This window comes from Podarcis gaigeae (assembly GCF_964106915.1).
Source record: "Podarcis gaigeae genome assembly, chromosome: 3".
NCBI classification, from domain to species: Eukaryota; Metazoa; Chordata; class Lepidosauria; order Squamata; family Lacertidae; genus Podarcis; species Podarcis gaigeae.
In genome coordinates, this window is record NC_139680.1 from 15,570,660 (window position 1) to 15,592,028 (window position 21,369).

The 21,369-nt window shown below is 41.2% G+C and overlaps 1 protein-coding gene across 7 annotated transcripts in view; it reads right to left on the minus strand.

The window, feature by feature from the left end:
• Positions 1-536: 536 nt before the first annotated feature.
• Positions 537-21,369, minus strand: part of TASP1 (taspase 1) — a 66,013-nt gene continuing 45,180 nt past the window's right edge. For 5 of the 7 annotated variants that reach the window (XM_083730592.1, XM_083730593.1, XM_083730589.1 and 2 more), the window contains 3 exons: positions 12,788-12,898; positions 12,107-12,180; positions 537-1,932 (listed from right to left, as the gene is read on the minus strand). In XM_083730592.1, the coding sequence (XP_083586718.1) occupies positions 1,840-1,932; positions 12,107-12,180; positions 12,788-12,898 (278 nt within the window). In that variant the 3' untranslated portion in view covers positions 537-1,839. The remainder of the gene's footprint in view (positions 1,933-12,106; positions 12,181-12,787; positions 12,899-21,369) is intronic. The other 2 variants (XM_083730595.1, XM_083730590.1) reach the window with 1 other exon arrangement.

Below are 21,369 nucleotides of genomic sequence, written 5' to 3' on the forward strand. Positions count from 1 at the left end.
TCTATGCAATCTGGTTCCAGGCTGAAACCCGACTATCATTCCCCCTCCTTGCACCTTAGGCAGGCTGCTCACTTTGAATTTCATTTTTTATCGTGCATTATTTTTAAATGGTGTTCCACTTCTCCTTTCATCAGGCTCCAGTGACCAACACAAAAGCCACCAATTAGCACTGTAATACAGCCCTGATTTGAAGAAGGGAAGTTAGCTGTGTGATTGACAGAAGGCTTAACAAATCAGTGCTGTGAAAAACTGGCATCTTTTCAGACCAGACAAAAATGGTTCTCCCTATGCCTGTTCTGGATGAGAAGATAAATGTGTGGCATTGCTGCATTGAGCCCATTTACAGATAGGCTTAATGCTAAAGTTTCATGCATCTAGACACCCAAATGCAGCTATTGTGGCACAACTTGTAGCCTCCTGTGATGAAGTTTAGTAAACCAGCAGACATTATGTTCAAATACGTAACTGAAATAAATGAGCAACAAATATTTCTTACCACTGAGATTTCATGCATTACATATCAAATAGAATGAACCTGATTAAAATCAGTTTTTAATAATGTTTCCTTTCATTTGTGAAGTTAAACAGAGTGATGGCACATCAATTGGCCAAGGAAAGTTGGTTGTGGGATTAAGAATATGTTGGATGATACCAAGCAATTATTTCTAAAGACTGCATATAACATCTTTCAACACAATATAAAAAATCTCCAATAAAATTCCCTTAGTCTATTTTGACAGCTCATCAAGTACTCAATAAGATTGTTCTAAGCCATTACATCCCTGTAAACATGCAAACAATTAAACAGCTGAAGATCCTGAAACAATAAGAAAAATGAGCTCGTATCTAAGAATCAAGTATATAAAATGATGCAATATCATGAATTTTGGCTGTATAAATTCTTCAAAAGGCCACTTGTAACTCTATATTCATAACATGTAAATATAACTGCAGACATTTATATACCTTTACTACAAATTTGGAATTTAAAGAACTGACGAAGAAAGGTAGAATTAGGGTCCTCTTCATCATCAATTTAATACACTTTACATTATTTATCCAGTAATATCATGTTTATTTCTACACCATTCTCTTAAAAATATATTTAAACCAAAGAATAATATTGACTCTTCCAATAAACTTTGTTCTTATTTACATTCCAATATTCCATTATACACAAAGTAACGACTTCATGACTGTACGTTATCTTTACAGAGCCTTTCATAACATATAACAGCTTGAAGTATGCAATACTTAAGCCAAAAAAGTACCATCAACTGAATAGGGAAGAACAAAAAGTCAGGCCATAGTCACCTCCAAATTGTTTCACTGAAACCAATCACTGTTTATATATATTATATGCAAAAAGAACATGTTTAAGATACCACTGGACCCACTGAAACTATTAAATAATGTAAAGAGCATTTGGTCACTTCTGTATTCCAAGTAGCTCAGAAGCCTCTAGCTTCACAATGTGAAACAACAACATTTGCTACTACTGCACAATTTTTAACCATTTTCCCTTGGAATTTTAGGGCATTATTTTCTTATAGGCTAACCAATTAACACATAAAAATGTTTCGTAACATTAAATTATCCATACATTATTTTCATTTGCACAACTGGGAACAGAGTTTCTATTCCACTGGGAGACAAATTCTCATATACATTCAAACAAAGAATATAAAGCTACAGCAGCACTTGTTTCAAGTTAGGGTGCACGTGGTTGCAATAAGGAGTATAAAATGAGAGTAAAATCCTCAACATCTGTTAAAACACCAAGGAGCTTAATATACATAATGGATTTGTGCTCTGCTTGCTGACCAGACAAGGAGCGGTTCAGCTTGCTGAGCTCTCCAGCCGACAAACTCCTCCTTCAATGGCCACTGACTGCCCCGCCACAGCTCCAGGGGGAAGTCTTGAAATGTGGGTCTGCAAATAAATTGGTGAGAAATCAGGAAACAAGAGAGAAATTGGTGAGACTTCAGGTTGATTTTAAAAAGCCACTAGACAAAAGACAGAACAAAAATAGATAACAAAATTCTCATTCATTAACATGAAGCCTCAGGAACAGTGGTACCTTGGGTTACAAATACTTTGAGCTACAAAAGCTTCGGGTTACGAACTCCACTAACCCAGAAGTAGTTGCTCCGGGTTGCAAACTTTGTCCCAGGCTGAGAACGGAAATCGCGTGGTGGCAGCGGGGGGCCCCATTAGCGAAAGCGCGCCTCAGGTTAAGAACGGTTTTGGGTTAAGAACGGACCTCCGGAATGAATTAAGTTCGTAACCTGAGGTACCACTGTAACCAAAAACTAACATGTCCAAGATACGTGATTATTAAATAAGGTACATAAACTGATTTATGCTTTAGTAAATGCTTAACTTGTATTAGAAAAATATAATCCTATTTTAACACTCATCATTACAATGGCACAATGTGTGTGTGTGTTGTGTGCATACACAGATGTGCACATGCACCATGGGAATAGGTTTATTAAATATACTTTAATATGCTAACTGTGCTTTGCTATTTTAGCACAACAGTCAGTCACCCTTTACACTTTTCTTTCATGCTATGACACACTTATGTGAAGTACTAAACAACTCAATCTCTCTTCTTGCACACAAACTAGGATGCTTTTGGTTAAAAATCAGCAAACATGAAGGTTCAGGAGGCGGGATATCAGCAATAGCGCATTACTAATATATACTTTTGCACAAAAGGAATATTTTTTTAAAATGGATGATTCAGTGCTAACGTTTCAAAGAATGTCTTCCTATGAATGCACTCATGAATGAATCAAGACAGTTTTTTGAGAAGGCTTGTTGTGAGTTCTAAGAGTTGCTGGCATATATCAAACTGTCCACCTAACACTGTATACAAGTGGCAGCCAGTGTGATGTCAACACCCATTATCCCCAACCATTGGCCATGCTGAATGGGAGCCAACATCTAGAGGAGACCATCTTGGTTACCTCTGGCATAGACCAACCCTTACAACCAGACATTCCACTTAATGTTGGAAAGGAATCTAACAATGTCTCAACACAATGAACATTTGGAGAATATATTACTCAGTTCCTGGAAAACTGCAGGTTTTTTTCAGTAGCATTTTTCTGGCTTCCACTGTGCTGAAAACAGGGGACTTGGAGAGAGGTGGAAATATGGGCATAAAATACATCAATGGGCTTTAGATTTATGGACTGCTAATGGGTGAGTAAGAAGGAAAGTCACTGCAGATAATCAGAGATCCAAATTATATACCAGGGAAGACGTCGCAGAAATAGGTCTGGATTGATTACTACGTTACACAGGTTTGGCTCTGCCTTCAAGAAAAGTCTGCTGAACTGAGGACAGGTCTGTGCTCAGCAAATATTCTCCTCAACAGATCCCTAGCTAGTCATGCAGCCTGCTTCCGGCCAAATTCACACTATGACTATTACATCTGCACTCTTAACGTGGTTAGAGCTGCTGCCATGGGCATTGTGTGTATGTGTCTTTTAAGGGACTGAATCGAGTGAAAGATTATGAGTCATGGAGGTGTGGAAAGTGCCTGTATGAATTCAACAGTGCTTAGTTTATTTTTTGGTTGCTATTTTGTTGTTTTATAGATTACGAATGCTGTAGTACTTTCTGAATCCTACAATATGACTTTTGTTGTAATTTTTCTTTTTTTAGTTTTTTAAAATATTGTTTTATAGATTGCTAACTGTTTTACTGATGATTTGTTAACCATTCTGTATGATTTGTGTTGCATTTGTGATGTTCTATTATGTTATTGTTATTTATTGCTTGTAAGGAGCTTTGTGATTCATGTGAATGAAAAGTGGCATAGAAATATAATCAATCAATCAAAATCAATCAAGTCTAGGACCCAAGTTCAAATTTCCACTCATCCATGAAGCTCAAGGGATGGACATCGGCCAGTCATAAACACAGAAAATTGTTGTGAGAATTGGGGGAAGCAGTGGGGAGAGAGAAAAGAACAGCGTATGAGCTCCTTGGAAGAAAGTAATATATTATACTAATGTTTTAATTTTATAAAACAAGTTGATAGAATTGCAAGTGACAGTGTTGAAATGAAAAATCCATTTTGCTTGCTTTAAAGCTTCAATAAAACAAGTCACCAGTATGTCTCAAGGCAGTCACGATCATTTTAACAGTATAACTGGGTCACAGGGTGTATTCCAAATCTTGAAATCAAAGGAACACATGTCTCCCCCCCCCCCCAAAAAAAGGACATAGGAACCTTTTAATTTTTAGACAATGAAGTTTTTCATAAATGAGTATTAGCTAATTTCCAGAGAGTGGTAGGGGATGCTTTATCCCATGTTGATGGCCTTTCAGCTGATTCCCTGGTGGCCCGCTGGAATGCGGAGTTAACCAGGGCTATTGACTGTTTGGCTCCGAAGCGCCCTCTCCGATTGCATGGAGCCCGGAGAGCCCCGTGGTTTTCCACGGATCTGAGGGCAATGAAACAATCGTTGAGACGGCTAGAGCGCCGGTGGCGGATAACTCATTCCGAATCTGATCGGACACAGGTTAGAGCTCAACGTCGAGCCTACCAAGTGGCGATAGCGACGGCGAAGAAGAATTTCTTCACCGCTTCTATTGCATCTGCAGAAAACAGCAGCAGGAGACTTTTTCAGGTGGTTCACAATTTAGTGGAACCACCTGTAACATCGGGGCCCAGTACGGGCCACATATTCTCCTGCAATGATTTTGCAAAGTTTTTTGCAGATAAAATCGCTCAGATTCGGGAAGAAGTAGACTCCACCGTGGGAGCAGGGCCAGGGCGGGAGAGTGCTAGAGTTCTGTCTAGTCAAGTTGAGTGGGATCAATTCCAATCTGTTACCTCCGAGGATGTGGACAGGCTGCTTGGACGAGTGAAACCAACCACCTGTCTCCTGGATCCTTGCCCATCCTGGCTTATAAAAGCTAGCCGGGAAGAACTGGGCGATGGGCTTCGTGGGGTGGTGAATGCTTCCCTCCGTGAGGGAGCCTTCCCAGACCCACTGAAAGAGGCAGTTATTAAACCGCTTCTTAAAAAACCATCTTTAGATGCGGTCACAATGGCCAACTATCGCCCAGTCTCAAATCTTCCATTCTTGGGCAAGGTGATTGAGCGAGCGGTTGCCGAACAACTCCAGGCACGCCTGGAAGAAGCGGACCATTTGGATCCCTTCCAGTCGGGATTCAGGCCTCATCATGGGACTGAAACTGCCTTGGTCGCACTGGTTGATGATCTCCGGCGGGCTAGGGACAAAGGTGAGAGCTGTTTCCTAGTTCTGCTGGATCTCTCAGCGGCGTTTGATACCATCGACCATAACATCCTTCTGGACCGTCTTGAGGGGCTGGGAGCTGGGGGCACTGTCCTACAGTGGTTCCGCTCCTTCCTCCTGGGCCGTGTTCAGAAAGTGGTGGTGGGGGATGAGTGTTCAGACCCCTGGGCTCTCACTTGTGGGGTGCCTCAGGGTTCTGTCCTCTCCCCCATGCTTTTCAACATCTACATGCAGCCGCTGGGAGAGATCATCAGGAGGTTTGGGCTGGGTGTTCATCAGTATGCAGATGATATCCAGCTCTACCTCTCTTTTAAATCAGAACCAGTGAGGGCAGTGAAGATCCTGTGTGAGTGTCTGGAGGCGGTTGGAGGATGGATGGCGGCTAACGGATTGAGGTTGAATCCTGACAAGACAGAAGTACTGTTTCTGGGGGACAGGAGGCGGGCAGGTGTGGAGGATTCCCTGGTCCTGAATGGGGTAACTGTGCCCCTGAAGGACCAGGTGCACAGCCTGGGAGTCATTTTGGACTCACAGCTGTCCATGGAGGCACAGGTCAAATCTGTGTCCAGGGCAGCTGTTTACCAGCTCCATCTGGTACGTAGGCTGAGACCCTATCTGCCTGCGGACTGTCTCGCCAGAGTGGTGCATGCTCTGGTTATCCCCCGCTTGGACTACTGCAATGCACTCTACGTGGGGCTACCTTTGAAGGTGACTCGGAAACTACAACTAATCCAGAATGCGGCAGCTAGACTGGTGACTGGGAGCGGCCGCCGAGACCATATAACACCGGTCTTGAAAGACCTACATTGGCTCCCAGTATGTTTCCGAGCACAATTCAAAGTGTTGGTGCTGACCTTTAAAGCCCTAAACGGCCTCGGTCCAGTATACCTGAAGGAGCGTCTCCACCCCCATCATTCTGCCCGGACGCTGAGGTCCAGCGCCGAGGGCCTTCTGGCGGTTCCCTCATTGCGAGAAGCAAAGCTACAGGGAACCAGGCAGAGGGTCTTCTCGGTAGTGGCGCCCACCCTGTGGAACGCCCTTCCAGCAGATGTCAAAGCAATAAACAACTACCTGACATTCAGAAGACATCTTAAGGCAGCCCTGTTCAGGGAAGTTTTTAACGTGTGATTTTACTGTATTTTTGGTTTTTATGGAAGCCGCCCAGAGTGGCTGGGGAAACCCAGCCAGATGGGCGGGGTATAAATAATAAATTATTATTATTATTATTATTATTATTATTATTATTATTATTATTGGACACCATGAATAGTTTGAAACAATATGTTCATACAGAAAGCAAGCTATAAGAAAGGAATACTGCATGAACACATTACACAGTTGTACATGCATATTTCAGCAGTTCTGCTGCCATATGGTAGAAATGCATACCCCCATTATGTACATTCACTTATGTTTGTTTACTACACATAGGCACTGGGATTCAGTTATATATTTCTAGCACAAGAACAAAACATTCTTGTATAAACTAATGCCAGTATGTTGCTGAGAGCTGGCACAGAGTTCTCAGAATAGAGAATAGATTAGAGTTCAGAAATGAATCACATTGACATATTTCACAAAGCACATAAAACTACAAAAAAAGGATGATTTTTTATTATTATTTAAAAAAGCATCTTAAGAAGTCCACTGAGGAAAATGCACATATATTAACTTTAAGGCTTGCATTTGAAGAAGCTTAAGCTATCACAGTGAAAAGAATGGCATTACTAACAGTTGTGAAAAGTATGATTTTGCCCAGTTAGCATTCTCAAACCTAAGCAGGAATAACGGTTGTATCCCATTTGCACACAGACACCTGCTTGCGCAACACACTCACAGTCCCTCTCCTCCTTGCACAGCCAGAGAAAGGGGTATTAAATGCAGTATTAAATGATATCCCAGCCTCCACCCGTTTAACCGCCATGTGTACATACAGTGGCTTCAGCCTTTAATACACTTGATGGCAGCCATCAAGGGAAGGGAACCAGGAGGCGAGGCAAGGCTTCATTCTGAAAACTGGCAATTAATATCTGCTGAGAGGCGGCAACAAAACACTACTGGGGCCCTGACAGATGTGGGAATTCCGCCCACATCTGGCTTCTGAATGCATACTACAGCTGCTCATTGAATTGGTCAATGATATCAAATACTTGATTTGCAAAATCCTTTTGGAGGGTGGGCGGGGGTCGTCACACCAACATCCATTGAAAAAACTGCAGCATACAGATTTTTGTTTATGAGTTTGGCTTTTATTTTTCTTTGGACCAAAATTTAAATCTACCATTATTAGTATTCAAAATTTAGACTTCATACTAGACTGACTAAAAACATAAATCACCTGAGTCTTGATTATATTCCAACTCTGACTGTATCAAAATTTCAGAGTCCTAACAACTCTGGAGAACATGCATTTACAAAAGTGTTACTTGGATACCAGCCAATTAGTTACAGGTGGCAGGTGTTACTATGTCAAGAAGCTGTTCTATTCCACAGCATGATAAAATTACTGTCTCTTTTCAGAGCACTTGCTTTGCATATTAAAAAAAGAAATACCTCAAACCCATGGCTTCTGACGTTTTTAGATTTTCAACAAGCACCAGGGTATTTTTTGAGGAGGGAGAAGGAAAAGGGCACCAGTACCAGTTCGACTCTTCTTATACTCATACTTTAGGGTCACTATAAGCCCAAACCACACCACTGCTAGGTTGGCAGAGTCGTGGTAATCATAAGATGCTAAAAAAACCCTAAAGGGGCCAATTCATTTTCCCTCCCGAACTCTCCCCTCATACAGCCCTATAATAACATAGTAGCCTGGAATACTGAGTAAGAGATTTTAAAAACTGATAACTGGGTGGGAAGGAGAGAGCGAGAGTATAGTGCTGGAAGAGGAAGATGGATATATTTAATATCTACATTGATGTCGATGGAGAGTTCTCTCCCCTCTCTGGGGAATAAAAACTAAAATAAAAGTCTTGTTGATGACAACCAGGAAATTATAGCTATATGCCATCTATATAAAAATGGAAGAGAAAGAACCACCTCAGTCTGCTTCACACAGAATATATATATTCAAGAGCAGGTTGCGCTGTGGTCTAAACCACTGAGCCTCTTGGGTTTGCCGATCATAAGGTCGGTGGTTCAAATCTGCGCAACGGGGTAAGCTCCCAGCTTCTGCCAACCTAGGAACGCAAAAGAACGCCAGTGCAAGTAGATAAATAGGTACTGCTGTGGCGGGAAAGTAAATGGTGTTTCCGTGCGCTCTGTTTTCATCATGGTGTTCCGTTGTGCCAGAATCAGTTCAGTCATGCTGGCCACATGACCCAGAAAGCTGTCTGCGAAAAAACGCCAGCTCCCTCGCCCTGAAGCTTGATGAGCGCCACACCCCACAGTCACCTTTAAAGAGGGATGCCCCTTACAAGAAACCCAGCCCAATGAGAAGTAAACCTATTTAGTGTTCTCACAATGCTGACTATTAAGGAGATGGGGAGAAAAGTAGCGTTGGGATTATGTGGAACGGAGTGGATGGAAACCTGAACAGTAGCAGTCTACACGGCAAGAACTTTGAGGAAGCGCCCCAACTGTACTTCCTTAAAATTGTGGTTTAGAAATCTCTGATATTTCCAAACAAACAAGAGGGCTACAGTTTAAACACACATATATGCTACAGTCCTACGTAAACAAGCTTGGAAAGAAGCACTAAGGCAACAAGCGGAGCTTACTGCTCATCAGATCAGATTGGAGGTGTTAAAGCACGGGTAGGCAAACTAAGGCCCAGGGTCTGGATCCGGCCCAATCGCCTTGTAAATCCGGCCTGTGGACGGTCAAGGAACCAGTGTGTTTTTACATGAGTAGAATGTGTGCTTTTCTTTAAAATGCATCTCTGGGTTATTTGTGGGGCCTAGGAATTCGTTCATTCCCCCCAGCCCATATAGTCCAGCCCCCCACAAGGTCTGAGGGACAGTGGACTGGCCCCCTGCTGAAAAAGCTTGCTGACCCCTGTGTTAAAGCTTAGGTGAAGCTGAGTGAGGTCCACCATCAAGCACAGAAAAAAGTACAGTGAGGGATTGCATTCCTGCTATTGGCAACCGCGTAGAGCATTTAACAAAAGGAACAAGAGCCCACCCCACAATAATAAGCACTTGCCTTCCTACCACCCATACATGAACCCACAGTGAAACTGCACCACGAACGCTTCCCTCAGGCACTCACTTATGCCTCTCTATAATCTCCAAGAAGATCTGAATCAGACTTCTCCAAATGCCTATTTCAATGCTGTTTTCAAAGAAACACAGCGCTAATTTTAGGAAGCGTTGCCCCGAAGGACAGAAATGGCACGAAAGCGAGCTGTACTGAACTGTAGCCCAAAATAACATTTCCACAGGCAAATGGGTTGCTTCCTCCCAACCAACCATTTCCCATCTTCCTCCTCAAAAGTGTATTTTAAGACAGACTAAATACAGTTGCTGGAAAAGAGAGTGGTTACAAGCTTAGAGAGCTACTATTTTTTAATCGAAACCTTGATCATTAGCCATTTACAGCCAGGCTGTTCTTGTTGTCTACTTCTATTAAGCCAACCAAAAAGTAACCGCAGCCAATGGACAAACTGCTGGGTCTGGTGCTTCTATTGTTAGGTGGTTGGTCAAAAGAGAGAGAGAGAGCAGGCCCATGGAAAAACACCTCATGATGGCAAGTGCTATTCTTGAAGGCAAACCTCCAAATAAAAGGGAAATCCATCAACAAGATTTTGTAGCACAATCTGTTGCCTATTTTCTTAAAAACAGAAATTCCTAGAGCTTCTTTCAGATGCACTACATCTAATGCCAAAGGCATTGCATACTAAGCAGGCAACATATAGAAAAGAACAGTCTTTTAGCAAACACCAAATATTATTTTAAGGTACCAGCTCTTCTTTTTTTCTCGTGTTTCGCATCTATTTTCTGCTGGCACACTCAGCACTTTTATCAATATATGAGTACCAGCACCTTGTTTTATACAAAAAAAGCACTCTCTTAGTTCTACATGCCATCTTTAAGTTTGTCTCAACTCCCAAGAACACAGAAATCCATCTTTTACAAGAGCAGTTGGTTTCTTAAGCATTAGCAGTTAAGTGGTCATGACATTTGCGGTTTACTTTCTGGAAAACATTTGCAGCCATAGGCTCAAAAGAAAGAGATGGATTAACTCTCCTAAAGGAAGGTCACAAGCATAATTTAAAAGTGAACCAAGAAGAGCAGCTGTGTCTGTCAGCCCAATCAAAACTGCCAGGTGGAGAATTTGCCAGCAGTATGATAACAATGCACACCAGATGTCCAATGGAGGTTCTGCAAGTAGGAAAAGATCTCTGGGCAAACTGAGATATTAGCCTTGTTAGCATCAATGCTTCCTAGGCTGCCTTCAAGCCACATACTATCCTAGTACTACATAAAGTTTAGGATTATAGTACTACTAATCTAACTCTGAACTTGCCTAGCAATAAAGCAGTAGTAGCACTAGCACTCCTCTCTCCCAAAATACTGACTCTCTGGGAATTAGGGAGCTAAGCCATTTTTCTTGGCATAAAGACATTTGTATGCAGGAAACTGGATACTGTGAGGTGTCATAAGGAACAAGGGCGCAGCGTGCAAGCTGAAGGATTGACAGGTCTTCTTTTTCTGAATCTATATCAAGTGTCATAACACAAGTCCAGAAGAGCAAGGCATCAAAGTGGCAGATTCCTTTTGATAAGGAATATTTTTTATTGTGTTTTTTTTTGTACAATGCCATAAAATATTCACATATGGCTAAATCAGTAACTGAACTGTACTAGTTTGACTTGCAATATGACTTGTTAAAATAAAAGCTTGAAAGGAAAACCTGTCTCTTTAACTTTACTTCCTCACTGAAAACACCTGATTAAAAAGCAACCCAGACATAGTTGTGTTGCTTGTATCTAGACCATTCAATGGGCAGGCTTATTGTTCCTTAGCTTTCTCAGAGACAGGCTTAACTTTCCACCCACCACTTCCATCTTCTTACAAGCCATTGAAACTTATTTACATTAGTTTCACTTCATCAGTGCATCTACTTTTGCTTTATTCCATAACTCTGATCCCAAAAGTATTTAGAGGTCAAAGATCTGAATGCAACTTTCAACTTGACAAAGCAGAAGGAGCAAAAGGAAATGCCCTTGCCAATTTTTTTTTAAGTGGATTTGCAGAAGAACACTATTCATTTTCTATTGCTTATAGTCACTATTTCAGGTATGCTATGCCAGAAAGAAGCCCACTCAAGACATCATGGCCAAGCATAATTTAGTAATTGGGAGCACCCTGTGGCCTATGGCATGAACAACTTAGGAAAAGGGGATGGTGCATAAGCACAAATAAGCACCTGTGATCATTGAACAAATAGCATGGCCATGATATCTGAACTGGGCCAAGGCTTGGTATGGACATGGAAAGATAGAATCCAAATTCAACCAGGAAATTTACAACCCTTCAGCATCCTTTATCCAAGAAAAGGATAGGGAGAAAACACACCCCAAGATAACCACAATTTTTTACACACTAAGTCAGGGGTCAGTAAACTTTTTCAGCAAGGGGCCGGTCCACTATCCCTCAAACCTTGTGGAGGGCCCGACTATATTGGGGGGGGGGGGAGAACAAATTCCTATGCCCCACAAACAGCCCAGAGATGCATTTTAAAGAAAAGGACACATTCTACTCATGTAAAAACACGCCGATTCCCTAACCATTAACAGGCCGGATTTAGAAGGCAATTGCGCAGGATCCAGCCCCTGGGCCTTAGTTTGCCTACCCACGTGCTAAGTATTATTTGTAACTTACCTTAGCTTTGCCATCCTGTGCTGACATATACCCGACACACATGCTCTCTGTTGTATGACTCCACAGGAACTCTACTATGGGTTTAAACACAACAGTAATGCTTTACTTATTAAGTGTAAAAGAAAGCCCATGTAGAGCCATGCTCACAGATAGCAAGAGAAATCATACTAAAGTACAGGCAGATAGCTAGGATTATCCATGTCTTCCCTTCAGGAGAGCATAGTAGAAGACCCTAGCCACATACTATCCCCCATAGTCTTTGGTGAATAGAAGAGGCAATTTTCACCAATTTCCCCATCAGCACCCTGCACTCTCCCAGTCACATTCCATTGCAGGGGCTCAGGGAACCCTTGAAAACAGAATGTAAGGTAGCACGAAGCAGGGAGGGGGCAGAGGAAGAAAAGAATAATTGGCAAAAACGGCTTTCTTCCTGCTTTCACTCATGGAAACCTTTCATGGAACAAGCAATCTTCCGCAAATGAAGGAACAAAACTGGAAACAGCCCATAGTAAAATTCTGACATTTAGACAGCTTTATGGGCTATAACTAATTGATATGAGTTGTAATTTGTTGACGTTAATTCATCTTCCCCCAGCTCTCACAAGCTGTAGTTAAAGTAATATATCTAAATTAAAGAACTTAAAAATAAGATATTCAGTAGGGCTTTCTTCACACACTTACCTAGTAGAGACTGCTTATCCTGTGGAGAGTTCGACTCTGCAGAACACCGACAAGATCGAAGAACTATCACACCTCCGAGAACACCATCCTCGTTGGCTAGAAAAGGTGAACCTGGGTAGAAATTTGGGGCGGGGGGGGGGGGGGGACAATGAAAATCGATTTTTTATAAGTGCACTATATAGTACAAATTTGCCTCCATATGTTTTAAAACAAGTAGCATTTTTCTGTGTATCTGAGGAATCACTTGAGTATGCAAAAAATAAAATAAAAAATCTCCCTTGTCTGCTGGTGGTCCCATTTCTCTGTCCTTCACATCAAATTAGGCCCATTACATTTCTCATTAGAGGAAATGATAAAAGATACAATTCATGTTCAACCAGGAGCGTTTACTGCAAGACGCATGCTAATGCATGCGGTCATTATCTTCCCCAAGAGGCCAACATGTGTCTCCCATATGTAGAATCAACCACCTCACTCCTGCCCAAGGTTGTGCAGTGCAGGTTACTCAGTACACATGTAAAGTTAAGAGCTTGTTTGTGTTCCGGTATACCCTGCACCATATAGGAAAGAAAGGGAGGATCCAATTAAGCCCTATAGCAGAGGTGGGGAATCTTTTCCAGCTCAAGGGTCACATTTCCTCCTGGGCAAACTTCTGGAGGCTGAAGGCAAGTGGTGGGCAAAGCCAGAGACAAAAGTGGGTGGAGATTCTTAACCTCTGTACACCAAGGAGTACTATATAGCACATTCGAGCCATAGAGTTGTTGTTAGCCGCCCTGAGCCCGGCTTCTGCTGGGGAGGGCGGGATATAAATAAAATTTATTATTATTATTATTATTATTATTATTAGAGAAGTCAGAGGTTTCTGCACACACATCTCTCCACCCAGGCAAGCAACTGGCAGTAACACACATTCCAGCCATAGAGCAGGGCCATTGATGGGTATGGCCTCAGACAGAGGAGTGGCCTAGAAGACAGCATTAGGCCCAGGGGCTCCCTACAGAATCCCATCCCATACTGGCAGAGGCATGGATCACTCACTCAGATTGAAGCATTTCAGCCACTCTTCAAAGCATTTTGAAACATTCTTTTCTTGTGTTTTCAAAGAAGAATAAGCACGCTACCACTGAAGTGACAATAAACAGCAGGTCCTAAATTACTGGGACTTCTACGAGCTGCAGTACCCACTACTAAAGAAAGCTGGCCAAACTCATTGCTGTTTGCATCCTGTGCTTTCCGTGCTGAGAAGCCCGTCAGAAACGTTGGCAAGAGAGCAGAAAACAACTGTCTGACAAATGTTTCCTTTCAAATTCAAAACATGCTTTTTTGAAAAAAGGTGCTATACCAGAAGCTGTAATTATTTTTAAATTAGCCAAATAAAACTTATGCATTCCCCCTTTGTGTGACTTGAAATTAATGTCATACGCTTTCAGAACGTGGAAAGTATTTTATGGTTTAAATATGACCTAAACATCTTAAGCCACAAGATTAAATGCAAATGTAACAAGTTAGTTAAGGCCAAAAAGTCTTTGATCACACATTTGCTAAATGTTTATTGCCCTAAATATCGAGCAACAACAGTGAAACACAACCATTTCATTTATTTTTACTTGAGAAAAACGTAAGTTTTTGACAAATTTTTTTAACCTTGGACAAAGATGTGTTTTTTCATCATAAGGTCTTTGAGTACTCTGCACAAAGATGGTACAAAACACTGAATGTAGATCCTTTACAAAAGCTGCTGGAGGCCAAGAGGCCTTGAGCAGCAGCAGCACTGCCTGAAACAGAGTTCAGTCTCTGCACCCATCCCAAAAGAAGTGCTCAAGGATTTTGGTATCCATTCCACAGACTGTCATACTCTAGCAGAAAAGTTCCTGAGATTCCACAAATCAATTTGACTGTCATATGGTTAGCCTGGGAGTGCAGGCTTTTTTTTAAAAAAAGCAAGCACTTGGAGGTGGGCATTAACCTTTTGCTCCCTGCTACAACTCTAATCTGGAGCAGCCCCCCAACCTCTGCTATTTGCATGGGTAACAGTGCTTGTACTGGAGCCAATCTCTTCACCATGCGGGAAGAATGAGAGAGATTTTAAACTTCAAGCCTCTAGCTAGGACAGGGGTCTGCAACCTTTAAGACAAAAAGAGCCACTTGGACCCATTTCCGAAGAAGAAAAAAAACTGGGAGCCGCAAAACCATTGCGACATTTAAAACAAATATATCTCCAGAGCCGCGATCTGACAGCGGGTGGGAAGGTGACGTCGGGACAGTGCGTGACTAACGCACGCACCGCCCCCATGCGACATCACAGCCAGTACAGCGCCCGTCACAGTGGGGAGTATCAGGGTGCACAATGCGCCTCCTCCCCTCGCTAGTATCCGCCCCGGAGCCGCGGCAAAGGTGTAAAAGAGCCACATGCGGCTCCGGAGCCGCGGGTTGCAGACCCCTGAGCTAGGACAACCAAAATGTGAGAAAGCACTGTTTGCTTCATGATTGCTGCAAGATATGTCTGCAGTACATAGCTGGGTAGCTAAGAATATGAAGGTAACATAACGTTAATCTTAGCGATATAGTTCCATCTATTTCACAAAGCCATGAGCTAATTACTACTCCAAGTAACAGCTACAATTAGTTTCTCCAATACCAGTGCTTAACTTTTGAGGAGCACAAATGTTTTGAGGAGGCAAAATGTTTAACTGATAAGCTACCTTTCACAGATAAAAACTCAGCCGCTGAACAGAACCTAGGAACCAATGTGAGCCTGGCTCACAAACAGGAACTTTGAAGCGGGGCCTGACAAATAAGCAGTACTCTAGGCTCCGGGACCTTAAAAATGGGAGGGAAATATGATCTATCAAATGAACACAAAGACCCCAGGAACCCCCTAACTTTCCCACAAAGTATCTGAGAGACCTAGGAGATTCACAGTGATAGAATCATAGAACTGTAGAGTTGGAAGTGATCCTGAGGATCATCTATGTATCTGTAACATACGGGGATTGAACCTGCAACCTTGGTGTTATCAGAACCACACTCTAACCAACTGAACTACCCAGGCATGTCTGACTTTTTCAAGGGACAATTTTTTTATGGCCGGCTTTATGAATCAATATGCCTGCCCACCCCTCCTCAAAAGCCAAAGAGGGAACTTACTCTGGTTACAATAATTTCGAGAAAGGCTGCAGCAGCCTGCTCATGGGCTTTCCTTTCATTCTGGATTTCTGAAGATTTAAATTTATCTAAACAGATTGCGGGGTCCACCCACCTTCAAAAACGTATTTTTGAATAATGCCCATCTGCCCCAGGATGACCATTGGTCAGAATGGATGGATATTGTAGTCCAACAAAGTCTGGAGGGCATCAGGTTGGGGAAAGCTTTAAATACTAAAAACAGGAAGACTTCAAATACAATTTTTAATGTTAATTAACAATTCCGACATATAAATAGATAACATAACCAAGCTACCATGCTCTTTGCCATCTATCATGTTACTAGTCCTTTGTTTATGCTCTAGGACGCAATGAATTTTAAACATGTTATTCCCAATTCTTTTTTAAAAGCAACATTTCCCCACCGTAACTATTTAATAACTAACATAGCTGAGTAACGTTAATTACTACATGAATTTTATTAGGTTCATTATCAATAAAGAAATTCCTGGGTCCTAACCTCATTCTTACTTATTCTAGTGCAATAAAGGAAACTTTGCAACAGGTCATTTCCATACCAAAGCATCTTTACTGTGTAAGGGGAAAACATGTACCATGTGATGTGCGCCTACACGCACGTGAAATTACTTGAGACGCACCATCTCTTTCCTGGGAAGGAAAGGGGGTGTCAATAAAGGAAAATCTATTTGTGAAACATCTTGACACTTTCTGAATTTGGGTATTTGCTAATATAAATTGTGACTAGGAAGGTCTTGTAGCCAGGACCATCAAGTAAAAGAAGTAGCAGTAGTACTATGCGGAAAGTAAACAGCAGTTCAAGAATACTTGTCACTCCATTTTTCGAATTCACTGAAGTTTTTACTAGCAGTATTTTGAGACTTTGAAGTTTGAAATATAAATATTTCTACTACATTTCAAGCTGCATAGTAACATCTAAGCCTGTTCATAAATAAAGATTTACTCAAAAATACACACACACAGTAAACAGCAACCATGATTTGCATCAACAGAGTGGTCAGAGGGGAAATGTTACCCAGATTTGTGTTGGGGGGGGGGGACTCAACTCTAAACTTTTATTGAGAAGATTACATTATTTTCTGGAGGAAGGGATGCAGTAGATCTAGGCTCTGATCCAAAAAGGAACCTCATAAACATGGAAGGGCAAGAGTTTTTACTTTCTGTACACTTTTCATAATAGCAGCTAATGCTGCTGAAGAGATAGGCCAGTGTTCAGTTTAAAAGGCAGCCACCCTCCTCAGTAGTGAGTACCACTGTTGCTTTTTGTAACTGCGAATCATCTGTGTATGCTTTCAGTCTGGGGACAGGAGAAATGACCTGGAAGAGGGAGAAGAGAAGCAAGAGATGCTGATACCCACAGCATTCTCAAAATTTCTGATGTGCCCAAAGGTTCAAAAAGATGCAACATCTCTTGGGGACTCATTTGAGCCAAAAAGCAGGGTAGAAAATTGACGGCAAAAAAGCAAAACAAACCAGTAGTCCTAATGGCATCTCCAAGTCCTAAAGGAGCTCTAAAGGATAGCAGCCAAAATAATCTCCCCATCCCAATGGATCAGCACAGCTGTTGAAACAAGATCAGAATTTTGTTTCACCTGATTAGTTTCCACTTCATATTAACAGAAAATGAGTTCTTAGGTTTGATGCTGGTCTACATGTATCAATCAGTGCACACATAAAACCAGTTAATTTATTGTACTATTTGACTCCTTGGTATCTACCATCAAGAACAGACTGCATGCCATCCCATTTAGTTGTATTATTCTCACACACAGATAAATACAGGCGTCTCCTCACTTACGCACATTTTGACTCATGTGCCTATAGGCACAGTGGTGGGAAATAAAGCAAACAATTTAAACTGTAAAAAGGCACAAAAACGGCAAAAATGGTCCGAAAAGAGCAGGGAAACTGCAAAAATGACCCACAGCCAAGCACTAGGAAGTCTACCTCTGAATCAGAGCCAGGCCTTTCAGGGTACCAGTCTACCCCACCCTCCTTGCCGTTGTTTCCACATTGTCCTCTCCAGCGATGAGAAAGATTGAGAGCCTCCATTCATGCCAGTCTGGTAAGTGCTGCTGCTTTTTAAAGGGGTTTTTTCATGAGGTTCCAGGCTTTTAGAGGGTGTTTACTGGCTTTTTAGATGGTGTTCTCCACTATTTAACATATACACGCAGTACCTGGGAACGTAACCCCTGCATAAGTGGGGAGACACCTGTATTCACATACAAATTGAGTTTTCTGTCATAACTTTATGAAACATGAATGTGGATCAACATACTGCAATATTAAATTGGATACGTAAGAAAAAGTGTTTTTCTTCTCTGCAGTGTCTGTTGTCAGTCTTAAAGGCTATACATTATACTGTATGTGCACAGGTACAAATATAACATCTGCAAAGCAGTATTTGTGCTAGAAACTGCTCGGAAATGTTTTCAACAGCCTCTACAGTGTCTGTAATGCAACAAATGCCAAAAGTAAGTCTAATAAATTTATACGGATCACCAGTTTAGTTTTCATCCTACAGAACTGTGTACACAAATACTTTCTTTTAAAGAAAAATTGTTGGCTAAATGTTATCAATTATCACACAAAAATATTGCCTTTATGCAACAGCAATATTTAGTTGGGACAACGCACGGTTTAGATGGCATATGCTCAAGGGAGACAGATGATCATGCCAATAATTCTTTGGTACCAATCAGATTCCAAGGTTTTGTTTTGTTTGTTTTTTAGAACAGCTTTTAAACCAAGTTAGATGGAAACAATCCAAAAATTCAATAGACCTTTGGCTCCGTTTGCATGGCAACAAGCAATGGGGTACAGCAAGGAAGCTTTCAGTGGGTTTTGAAACCTACTTCACAGTACGCTTTGGCGAGATGGGGGCTGGAACAGCCAGGTCTCCACTCAAAGGTTTTTCCTTTCCATGTTAATGATGTGAATGCATGTGTTACTGTTTCTAGGTCAGAACTGAAAACAAAGTGTACTTTTTAAACTAGACTTTATAAGGTTCTAAAGTTCCATAATCAAAAGACTTCAAGCTAGCTAATGAGTTTCATGGAGAAAAATGATGAAGGAATTTCCATTTTCCTTTTAAAAAACAATTCGCTTGCGTGCCCAAGATAATGTTGGAAAGGATGCTTGGTTCTGCATGCATGTTTCAGTATGCCTGAAGTTCCATACTTACAATTTAAAAATCATTTTGTACTTTCAGAGTATATTGAAGAAATGAAAGCATTTTCTTCAACAAAACCAAACTCACTTGTTAGCTACTGTTAATTAGGTGTCCTGCACAGAAAGAAATAATAATAACTTTCCCTGCCACTGGTTAACATTTCCCCCCTTTTTATATCATCAAGGAGGTGGTACAACAAAGGAAACAGGGTGAGCACTTCAGGACAGCAGAGAAAGCCAGTAAGAAGGTTTTGATTGACAGACCTAGACTAACACCCACACCATATATTTAAAGCAATCTTTTACCACTTTAACATTTGTAGCTTCACCCAAAGAATTGTAGGAACTGTAGCTTAAAAGTGCTGGGAACTGTAGCTCTGTGAGAGGGTGTCCTGGCTAGATGTCATCAACCAAAAGGAAAGGCTGCTACCCCAAAACTATATGGACCTTTGATAGGTCTGTTGCTCTCCTCAATGCTTCTCTAAGGCAATTTGGATTCTCCCCACACAGAATTACAGGGTGGGGCATCAACAATGAGCTAGCTGATGGGACCTCCTTCCTTCTCTTGGTTAAAAAAAAAGTATATCTGAAGGTAAAGGACTATTTAGAACACTTCCATCTGTCTATGCCTGATGAATGATGATACCATGGGGACAGCAATACAGCTGCTTCATTCTGGAGGTGGGGTATCTTTTTTGGCCACAGAAGCAGCCACCACAAAATGATAAAACTGCAAGGAGAAGATTCAAATAAATACTCCCTTTGCAAAACAATGCAAGCATTAAAAAACACACACGAAAAAACACCACTATCAGGTTTCCAAAGGTTTAAAAGTACTTTACATGCAATTCTACACATATTTCCATTGTTGGCTTCCCAATCTGCCTGCTTGCAAAACAGGATAAACATTCCACAAGCTGCATTCCACAAACTTGGCTGAATTTGAAAGGACTAGACGAGTTATAAAATCCACTGTTCTTTATGAAATATGCTTATGTATACAGAATACCATTTCCACTCTGCATCAGACCATTGTGTACATCATCCTACATCTTCATTAAACTATCTGTATAAAAAAAAATAAACAAACCAGGTATTCTACTGTTAACTCAATCATCATTTATGTCCTCCGCAGTGCTTGCTATAAATATCAGATGACAAAAGACCATCTGCCACTAATTCTGCCCATCACCTATTTTTTTTATTTAAAAAATCCAGATGTTAAGTCAGGTATTCCTAAGTGGGAAGAAATATTCCCAAGCCTCTGTAGATATCTGAATTATGAAAAAAAAAGTTGGGGGGGGGGAGAGAGAAGGAACATCAGCAGAAGTGTGGTGGAAAAAAGCTGTATTCAGCTGCTCTTGTGGCTAATGTTTTCAGTTCTGACTATCCTTTTCAGTTATTTCTTGCCGAGCTATTATTTCTCTAAAGATCTGTACTGTTATAGTAGACATTTTAATGTTACCATAAAGCATGCTACTTTTTTAAAAAAAATTAAATTAGAGAACAAGTCATACTGTCATAAGAAGGCTATTAGCCTATTTTATTCACAGTTATTTCATAGGAGAGGGAAAACCTGCATCATACATTACACCTCAAGCAAACTTTTGTATCATTTAAAATCAACAGCAGGAAAGTTTTTAAGAAAAGAGCTATTCAGCATATGCCCAGTATTTTTGCATAACCTCTTAGGTGTACTTTTGCAAAAAGTTAGCTGTGCCGATTCCGAGAAACGGCAGCTTTTAGCAAACCATATGCTGGGGTTTCAGGATTCTTTGGACCCAACACTGAAATATTCTGTCTCTAAAAAGTTCCCTTTCAACATTTCAGCTAAAACACAGTAGGGCTCCCCCCACCTTCACACAAGGCTATCAGCACAGAAAGGCATGTGTTGTACTTTAAAAGGCTCTAAACATCCCTTTCATAAACATTCTTATAAAAATACAGTAGTGTTTTGTGAAGTAGTTACTGGGGAGGGAAACTATTCAGGATGTTGTTAAAATTACATCAAGGTCTTAATCAAGTTAAAGAGCCATTCACTTTTCCATTGTTTGTTTTGGTGACTAATGTGACAGAAGATAAACTAGAGGTTAGGGCTATCTTAGATTTTGCAAAGAAAGCAGATTTCTTTTTTAGGAGCCCTCACATAAAACAAGAGCATTAATGTCCTTTTAATCATAAATAAAACACATATTTCCAGGAATAATGAGAGCCAAGCCAAAACAAGA